Here is a 10,498-nt window from a genome sequence, read left to right on the forward strand (position 1 = left end):
GCAGAGGCATAGCAACACTACGCTGATTGGACAGAACGTGAAAAAATCAACCAATCATTATTAAGGCTGGTATCTACCTGCAGCGATAACTGAGTTTAGGCAGAAGTTGTCGTCAAAATCTAATTTGTTCGTTTAGTATACAGTCGTGGCCAAAAGTTTGGAGAATTACATAAATATTGGAAATTGAAAAAGTTGCTGCTTAAGTTTTTATAATAGCAATTTGCATATAATCCAGAATGTTATGAAGAGTGATCAGATAAATTGCATAGTCCTTCATTGCCATGAAAATTAACTTAATCCCAAAAAAACCTTTCCACTGCATTTCATTGCTGTCATTAAAGGACCTGCTGAGATCATTTCAGTAATCGTCTTGTTAACTCAGGTGAGAATGTTGACGAGCACAAGGCTGGAGATCATTATGTCAGGCTGATTGGGTTAGAATGGCAGACTTGACATGTTAAAAGGAGGGTGATGCTTGAAATCATTGTTCTTCCGTTGTTAACCATGGTGACCTGCAAAGAAACGCGTGCAGCCATCATTGCGTTGCATAAAAATGGCTTCACATGTTCACAGGCAAGGATATTGTGGCTACTAAGATTGCACCTAAATCAACAATTTATAGGATCATCAAGAACATCAAGGAAAGAGGTTCAATTCTTGTAAAGAAGGCTTCAGGGCGTCCAAGAAAGTCCAGCAAGCGCCAGGATCGTCTCCTGAAGAGGATTCAGCTGCGGGATCGGAGTGCCACCAGTGCAGAGCTTGCTCAGGAATGGCAGCAGGCAGGTGTGAGCGCATCTGCACACACAGTGAGGCGAAGACTTTTGGAAGATGGCCTGGTGTCAAGAAGGGCAGCAAAGAAGCCACTTCTCTCCAAAAAAACATCAGGGACAGATTGATCTTCTGCAGAAAGTATAGTGAATGGACTGCTGAGGACTGGGGCAAAGTCATATTCTCCGATGAAGCCCCTTTCCGATTGTTTGGGGCATCTGGAAAAAGGCTTGTCCGGAGAAGAAAAGGTGAGTGCTACCATCAGTCCTGTGTCATGCCAACAGTAAAGCATCCTGACACCATTCATGTGTGGGGTTGCTTCTCATCCAAGGGAGTGAGCTCACTCACAATTCTGCCCAAAAACACAGCCATGAATAAAGAATGGTACCAAAACACCCTCCAACAGCAACTTCTTCCAACAATCCAACAACAGTTTGGTGAAGAACAATGCATTTTCCAGCACGATGGAGCACCGTGCCATAAGGCAAAAGTGATAACTAAGTGGCTCGGGGACCAGAATGTTGAAATTTTGGGTCCATAGCCTAGAAACTCCCCAGATCTTAATCCCATTGAGAACTTGTTGTCAATCCTCAAGAGGCGGGTGGACAAACAAAAACCCACTAATTCTGACAAACTCCTAGAAATGGTTATGAAAGAATGGGTTGCTATCAGTCAGGATTTGGCCCAGAAGTTGATTGAGAGCATGCCCAGTCGAATTGCAGAGGTCCTGAAAAAGAAGGGCCAACACTGAAAATACTGACTCTTTGCATAAATGTCATGTAATTGTCGATAAAAGCCTTTGAAACGTATGAAGTGCTTGTAATTATATTTCAGTACATCACAGAAACAACTGAAACAAAGATCTAAAAGCAGTTTAGCAGCAAACTTTTTGAAAACTAATATTTATGTAATTCTCAAAACTTTTGGCCACGACTGTATATTTAACTTGAAGGGTACAACTATGTCAGTATATTCTTAATCTTAAACTTTTTAAACTGCACCTTAAAGTACTACTTCAGCACTAAACTCATTAGGAAATAGCTGGAAGGCATACAGTATAATATATGACAAGTAGTTAAATGTACAGTTGAAGACGTTTTCATGTTGCATTCATTATTTAGATTATGGTATGTCATAGTGTATGTGTAAAGTGATATACTTTCACAAACAGTGCTTATATTTCATACGTGTTTGGTTGGAAGTTTTAATTATTATCATAGAGCGCCGCCTTCTGGTCACAATTGTTTTTTTTTTTTTTCTCAAGTTGTGGTCTGTTTTTAAAGTAACACTTTGGTATCCAGTGTTGAACTTCGTGGAAACATTAAATTAATGACAATTTGGAAAGTGTGCTTTAAGAGATACTTTAAAAGTCCAAAAGAGTTTTATGGGAGTATGTCATTTGAGAAGCAAGACATAGTCTGTCTAAATTCATTTATAAAATATATTTAATGGCAGTGTATTCACAAATCCTAACAGAACTGTGCTTCTGATACCAAAAATTCTCTATAATAACCAATCTTTGTATTACAGTACTATAATTTACATATAAATTTATACACAACCAATGAAAGTGGCCTGGACATAATATGAACCAGAAACTTAAACACAGCACAAAGCTAAGAGTTACTGTATCTGTATACACTTCACAAAAGAGGGAAACATTTGAACTCCACAAAGGCTTAATTATCTAAAAGACTTCAGATTCATTTCTGTTTAGGAGTGAGTTACTGTCATGTCAGTTTTGAATGCATCCTATTTTTCCTTAAAAGAGTGTGGAAGATATTTATTTACTGTTTCCCTTTCAATACAGCAAAACCACCAGCATTTTAAAGGTAAAAGCTTTTCCTGTCCTAGCAAAAGTACATTCAAATGTCACATGAACACTATAAAATACCCTGTATTGTGACCCTTGTTATACTCCAACACAACTTATTTCATCAGTGTATAATATACATAACCAGTCAAAAGCTCGGACACACTTAACATTGTTTTTCAACGATAACAAAAACATTTGACCTGAAGGCTAATGCTTGAATACATGAAATTGCTTTTAAAGACAAATATTAAGTTTCCCTATACATGAAATTGTTTACTAATTTTAATTAATATTTATTGTATTATTACTATCATTATGAGTTGGAGTAGATTTTAAATGAAAGCAGAAACAAGATGCGAAGCAGCTCAAATGTAAGCTTTCTCTTATATAAAATGTTTTTAATGGTACATAATTACCATCCTTTCTTTAATATTATACATAGTAATGCTGACCTAGTAAGACTGAAGACTAAGTTGGTGTGTCTAAACTTCTGACTGGTCATATATTAAACTACTTCAAGCAATAGTGAGGCGTTTTTTCAGCCCCAATTTATCTCAAAATTGACAATCTCTTATTGTCAACAGAAACAAATTCACAAAAACCAAATATACACGTCAAATCAAACCACAGAGCGAACATGAAAATATCTAATGCCCTCTGATCAGCAATCCCATAGTACACCCCCGAAACTAGTATTTATTTTTAGTGGTCTGGAAAAACTTCAGTAGCTTCGGTCTCAAAATGTAGACAGTTGACTCTTTAGTGAGTTCAGTGTTATTGCAGAAACTGAAGCACAGCAAGTAACGGTGCAATTTACATCCTCAAATTGTACTAACAATACATTGAAAGTGCCTGTAGAGCAAACTTAACAGAAATGTCATGATGATCATGACACCATCCCAATATGATTGATAACTCATCATAACCTCAGCCTCTTATGAACACTCCTGCTTTTTATGGATAACATGTATTGCTATGAACTTAAAGCATCAGAAGTATTTCATGTCAACCTGTTTGGTTTAAAATGGCTCTGACGCTGATTTCAGATGAATAAAGAACTGATAGCTGCCTCTCTACACTTAAAGACATAAACAGCAAAGGATGTTGGGTAATTAAAAGACCAATTTAGAAGCCAAAGATCAGTGGAAAAGCATATTGATTGTTTACTTTAGCTGACAAGTCTTATTTAAAAGTGTAGTTGTTTTTCTCTATAAACTCCTTTAGTTTGGAGGGGTAGTCTGTCATAATCCCTGTAGCCCCAAGGTCAAAGGCACGTTTAAAGTCCTCCTCGTCGTTCAACACCCAGACGTACACCTGCGGTTGAAAAAAGTTAGAAAAAACAAAGAACAGTTAAAAAGCCCCATGATGCTCATGCACATCACAGCACTCAAAGCAATGCTTAAGCATAAAGAACAAGTGGTGCATGACCTAAATCTCATTTGGAGATCAGCACTCACCTGTATTCCTCTGCTCGTCAGATGATCGAATAATGCTTTTCTCATGAGCAGCCTGAAAACACATTCATATAAGTGTAATTCTAGCATGTTTGCGACTCTAGCAAGTATTAGAATAACATGGCCAAGCTTAAGCTTTTATTTATGCTTGTAATTACTTTCATCACTAAGGGCAGAATGTGCAAAAACATTAAAGGCGGTAGTTAACTACTTCCCCAAAAGAAACACATAAACCGTGTTAAGTAAATATTTAGGTAAAAGGTTTATTGAGGCCAGAGTGCACATAAACTTACGTGTCTGCCAGCCATGTTATAAAACGCTGACTCTGTGTCTGACACTCAGGGTCTTTGAGTCTGCAAGAAACCAAATCTTTATCACTTCTCAGATTTCCAACAAAAATGTCTAGCATAGCACTAGGTTTGTGAGCATACAAAGTTAATCTGCTGAGCCTGACTGTACGCAGGAACAAATCTAAAGTTTTTTTTAATCTTAATGTTAAAGCATATAATGATATTCTTGGTCAGTGTGGAAGAACTTGACTGGTCTGCAGAAACCCTGCTGAACACCTCTGGTGTGACTTTAAATGCAGACCTTGAGCCAAAAACCCATCACCTAACACTTGTACATATGGGTACATTTATTTAGACACTTCCAAAACTGTTGAAATGGAAAAAAGATGGAAATACAAATTTTAAATAGATTAATTATGTTTCCATCTCTGTTGCCACAGTTTTGTAAATGCCTGTTTCTGTTCTAAAGAAGGGGGTGTCCCAGTACTTTTGTCCATATAGTGTATGGACAAGTCCTCTGTGTTTGGTAGGGATGTAACGATTAACCACCAGCCAGTTGAAAATCGATTCAAATCGGTTGAGATGCTAAACAAATCACGATTCAATTAGGGGTAGAATACGATATGAATTTATGTCTGAGGGGTCTTACTGTCTTTAGAAAAGTTTAGATGGTATTTTTTTTTTTTTACAGAGGAAACGCTTTATACGCCATCTGCTGGCAGAGAGTGAATCTGCATCTCGTTCAGCTCGTCTACTGTGTGTTTCATGGAGATGCATAGTTTCACAAAACTGAAGTCAAACCGTTCTGTTTTTGCCTCAGGTTTAAAAATCATACTATATAATTTAGATTAAAAACTGCTCATGTTGCATGTATGCAGCATCTTTGTTTGGATCATGATTAAAATGCAGCGATTGCCTTTCATTTTAAATGGAAAGAGCACCGACAAAGCCTTATTTTGTTTATATGAAGAGATTTATTTTATTTGTGTTACTTGTTTATTTGATTTGGGGCTTGTTTTAAAAATTCAATTTAGTTTTGTTATTTACATTTACATTATATTTAAATTTGATCATTTAGCAGATCCTATTATCCAAAGCGATGTACAAATGAGGACAACAGAAGCAATCAAAACCAACAAAAGGCAATAATACGCAAGTGCTATATTAGTATATTATTACATTGTTATATTTCAATTTAACAAAGAAACGTGTAGCATTTTATCCAATCAATAATAAAAGGACACATTTAATTTATAATTTGTCTTAAATCTCGTTTTGTAAAAAAACGAAATGGTTAATCAAATCGAATCGTGAAATCAAAATCGTGAATCGAATCGTGAGTTGAGTGAATCGTTAGTGTTTTGTGATGAGTTTTTAGCTAAAGGTCTGTATTTAAAGTTACACCAGAGGTGTTCAGAAGTTCTTCCACAATGACTCAGTCAATCATTTCTTTTTAACAATGCCTTATCCACAAAGGCATTGTCATGTTAGAATAGAAAAGGGTCCTGTCCAAACTGTTGCTATAATTTAGAAGCACACAATTCCCTAGAATATCATTATATTCTTTACATTAAGATTTGTACTCATGGATATTAGTAAAGAAGTTAAACCTGTTCATTAGAAGTATAGAAGCATTAGAATATAGTGTATGCATGACAAAAATGCATATGTTCCTCACTTGGAAATGATTGAAGGCATGGGAATCTCCAGGAATTGTTCCTTAAGCGGGACGAAGGGCAGGAGGCCTGTGTAGAAAAGACCGAGTAACAGCAGCACTCTGGGCAAACTGAAAAAGACTGGGATTTGTGGGTTCTACAAAACAAATAGAAAAACATCAGATATTGACATTTTGCATACTTTATTGTTCAGTTATGTTGTTTACTAATAACCAGTGTATCACCTCTGTGTAACATTTCTTTACGATTTCGTTTCTGGAGTTTCCCCAGACGGTCAGATGCTCCCTGTTGTATCGGACAACCAGCTCGGACACCTGACAGAAAAAAAGTTAAACTCTTATTTTTCTTTCTGGTGAACTCATCTCACCAACCTGATTGATTTTAGTGGTGACAAGTAGCTGCACAGACAGAGGATTCGAGGAAATTAAATATGAGCGGGACAGAGGGCCCATTCTCATGAAAATGCAAATAAATAGTACACCAAATAAAAACGAAAACTCGTGGTATTGATATGAAAAATGGACTTTGGCGTGCATATGATACGCAGGTTTAACGTACATATGATATGCATTTATCCTACAACCCTAAACCTACCCATCGCGTAGCATATGCACACCAAAGTCCAAGGGGCCCACAAACCTTCTTGACGAGAGTGTCATTGTTGACCTTGATGTCGATGTTTACAGGGGTGTTTGGGAAAGCTTCAAACACGTCTCTCAGCAGAGGGATGCGTTTGTCCTCTCCTCCTTCACAGTAGCACTCTGAAACACATCAGGAATAATGGAATAGTTGGACATACATGTCTTAGTTACCATTAAATGCATACAAAACATATCTGAAGAGTTTATAAAGTGTCTGAAAAACCGAGACCACAAGTGCGTTTGTTTTGGATTTCAATTGAGTAAAAATATGAACTGAAATTTGAGTGAGAATAATAACCAAAAATTAGAAAAAAAATGAAATTCCTAATAGAAGTGCTATAATGGGGCCATCTGTAGAAAGTTGACATGATCAACATTACAAATTTACTTTCATTTGATTTGTGACAAAGACATGGTTCAGAAAAAAAAAATTTCGTATTCATTTTGCATCATGACATTTTCATGTAACTTATTTACTGTATTTATTTTAATAATACAACTTTGTTTCCAGAATTCAAAAAACTAATAATAATATTTTTTATTTATTTAAACAAATTAAGTAAAAATTATTGGAGTACATTTTACAAGAAAATACTATTTCAGTCTTTTCCCTTCAAATTTAATGATTAATTCAATTTGTTTATTTCTTTGTAATTATTCATCAAATTTACTAGCTATTTCTAAGCAAAGCCATTTTTTTCCAGTTTATATTTTCAATCCTAGATTTTTAAGGTGGTTTTAGTTTTGTATATCACTGTAGCATATTAGTAACACTACAGACACATCTGGAATCTGCTTAATTATGCCTTCAGATTTGTTGAACATTACCTGGACTGAAGACTCACCTCGTTTGAAAGACACCCTAAGCTTACAAAGGTAAGGTGGAAGATCCTAAGAAGACAAACACACGCACTTTCAGAATACAGCATATATTTACATTTATGACATTAGAGTTTAAGACCTACTACAAATTAGTCAAGCCTTGAATCATTTGGACTGCGACTGTGAATACAGGATTTTTAAAGTTGCTCTACTCACAGCATAAGCCACATCTGAAATGTATGCATTAATTCCAGTCGACCGCTTCAGGTTGGAATCGTGCAACACCACGACTTGCTCATCCTTGGTTAAATGACAGTCCAGCTCCAACATGTCAGTGCCCAGTTGAACAGCACTGAGGAAGAAGAAAATGTACAACAGATGGGTTAAGGAAACATATGTTTATAACTCACGAACATGAAGATTTTCATCCAGGGTAGTGTTTCACAAAAGCATCTTAAGCGTAAGTACATTGTAGACCATTTGAAACCAATGGTTCTACGATCAGCTTTTTGGAAACACAGCCCTGATCCTTGTAAAAAAAACAAAATTTTGTCATCAACTCATGCCACTTGGATGAATGATGAAGAAACACTTCATATGCTTCTGAATTCTTCAAGATCAAGTATACAAAGTTAACTTAACATGTTAGGTTTTAGTACAGTCATACTCATCAGTGCAAATCCAAGCAATTAATCGCCGCCAACTGAGAAACTCACTGCCTGAAGGCTGCCATTGTGTTCTCCAAGTTCTCACCAGCTCCTGGAGATAAAGAAAAACAACAATAGCAGTGCTTGGTATTTGCTTTTTTTATTCAACTGAATTAGTTCAAGTGGTGTTTATGTTCAGACTGCATGTAGTTTCTGCAGTCTTCCAAGGTTCAGTCCACACTCCAGTGTGTAGTCAATAAAGTCAATGATGAACCTCTGAACCAACACCGGCCCAACATGAAGGTATTATGAAATATGACTTAAAGATAAAAACAGGCTTCACATTACATAGCAGACAAAAATGTTTTAAGTGCATGACTATAAGGCTAAAGTTAGCAATGGTATGATTTCTACCTAGTCAGTATTTTGTACATCACAGCTCACTACTAGGTCTTATTAAAAGTTAAAGTGAATTGATATGTGGCATGTACTTTATGTTGTCCCATACTCGGAATTTGTGCTCTGCATTCAACCCATCCAAGTGCACCCAGAGCAGTGGCAGAAGTGGGCTTCGACCCTCTATGCATTAGGCCACGAATGCCCCCAGTGTACAAGGATTGGATTGGATAAACGATGAAAACAACTTTCAGTCGCTCACCGCCGCGGTGTGAGATGTGTCTGCTCCGGAAGGCTTCTTTCTTTCGCCGATGCAGCAGAGACGGACACTTGAGCAGTAACGCCGAGGTGAGCACGTATCCGCTAACCGTGGATATAACATAAACCGCGGCGCTCATATTTACTTTCATCAGTCGGACAATCAAGTCAGTCTTCAAAAGCCACGTGCATAAGTACAATTCAATAAAAAAGTGACGTGAAACGCGACAGTCTGTGCAGAAGTCAACGCACAGGCCGGTATCATCCAACACTGCTGGCCAGCTGCACTGGAATAGTAATCAGAAGAAAGACGAGTGAAGCTTTAGGGCAGAGCATTTAGTGTCAGTCAGATTTGATCCTTGTTTATTTGCACCGCCATGCATTTCTATGTTAACCCACCTATGGGCTTGCAGTCCAATGTTTCTTAACAGGCCACCCCCATGCGCAGTTTACATATTGCTTGGGTCAGTAATAATAATAATACTACTACAGTCGCAGTAACGCGCATGCGCACCACAAGCATCTGATGACGCGAGTGAACGCAAGAGAATGCTCATGGACAAATAAAGTCCTTCGTGTCAGCTCCAGTCCGCTTTAAACTAAAAATTAAAACTGTTTTCCTTTACAAAAAACCGCCAGCGAAAGAAAATTAAAGGGATAGTTCACCAAAAAATGAAAATTATGTCATTATTTAGGCCTACTGACACTCAAGATGTTCTTTATTCAGTTGAACTCAAAAGAAGATATTTTGAAGATTGTTTGTAAAGCAAACAAACAGTTGATGGTAGCCATGAAAAGTATTATAGATGTATGAAAAAAAATACTATGAAAGTCAATGGCTAGTGTAAACTGTTTGCTTGCAAACAATCTTCAAAAAAATATATATTTTGTGTTCAACAGGAAACTCATAACATCTTTGAGGGAGAGTAAATGATGACAATTTGTGAATTCAAAAAATGTTGTTTAATCTTTCATGTCTAAATAAAATACCCTAATTTGTGTGATTTGGTAATTTTCTAGCATTAAATATAAAACTTTGTCAGTAAATGTAATAAAAGATGTTTAAAACTATTATTAGTTTTTCTGATATAATTTAACATTTTATGCGACATCTAATAGGTATCTCATAAGTCTCTAATGTTTTAAAAGCGAAATGAATGGGACACCAAATGAATTGAAATGACAGTGAAATGGAAATGATACTCAGTTAAAGATGTTAAAACAAAATTGTCTATATTTCATTTGAATGCTGGTATGATGTAAGGTGACAGGTGTTATCTCTTGACTAAAGTTCAAGATCTCACTGTTTCAGCCGTTCAAGTGTTCTTTAACGTCAATGGAATGCATGAGGGATTATTGGATTATGCAAACAAGACATGAGACTTCAGTATGAATGACTTGACTCTGTTCTCTAAAGTAATAACCTATGTAGATATGCAACATAATATCTGTAACCAACACAATACAACTTTTTTCCTTCCATAGATCAGAATTCTCTATATGGCTCTAAGTACGTAGCCCTTCCTATATATTGCAAGCAACTGAACCAAGTATGTCAAAGGTCAGTCAATTTGGTCCGTCAAAGTTCACTACAAAGTTCAAGCCTATATTGCAATCGCTACGAAATCAGATATACGACAAAGATTGTCAATTGAAATGCTTCTAAACTAAAGCTCTCTTTAAATACAGCACAGAAATCAGCTTTTCAGACATCGCTGTGTTTCCATCAG

General features: G+C 36.5%; 1 protein-coding gene across 1 annotated transcript; it reads right to left on the reverse strand.

Annotated features, from left to right (window-relative positions):
- Positions 1-3,535: 3,535 nt before the first annotated feature.
- Positions 3,536-9,259, reverse strand: LOC132108113 (lysophospholipase D GDPD1-like). The gene is made up of 10 exons (XM_059514667.1): positions 8,773-9,259; positions 8,184-8,226; positions 7,684-7,819; positions 7,491-7,536; positions 6,644-6,765; positions 6,229-6,318; positions 6,007-6,140; positions 4,332-4,391; positions 4,042-4,093; positions 3,536-3,898 (listed from the first exon to the last, which is right to left on the reverse strand). The coding sequence occupies exons 1-10, from the start codon at positions 8,918-8,920 to the stop codon at positions 3,767-3,769; spliced, it is 963 nt and encodes a 320-aa protein (XP_059370650.1). The 5' UTR covers positions 8,921-9,259; the 3' UTR covers positions 3,536-3,766.
- Positions 9,260-10,498: the final 1,239 nt, after the last annotated feature.

The sequence above is a fragment of the Carassius carassius genome, chromosome 28 (genome assembly GCF_963082965.1).
Source record: "Carassius carassius chromosome 28, fCarCar2.1, whole genome shotgun sequence".
NCBI classification, from domain to species: domain Eukaryota; kingdom Metazoa; phylum Chordata; class Actinopteri; order Cypriniformes; family Cyprinidae; genus Carassius; species Carassius carassius.

Coding starts and splice junctions, on each gene's coding strand:
- LOC132108113 (XM_059514667.1), bottom strand. CDS start 8,920: ATGAAAGTAAATATGAGCGCCGCGGTTTATGTTATATCCACGGTTAGC. Junction 8,227..8,772: donor ACACATCTCACACCGCGGCG/GTGAGCGACTGA, acceptor CTTTATCTCCAG/GAGCTGGTGAGAACTTGGAG. Junction 4,392..6,006: donor ATGCCTTCAATCATTTCCAA/GTGAGGAACATA, acceptor GGTTTCTTGCAG/ACTCAAAGACCCTGAGTGTC.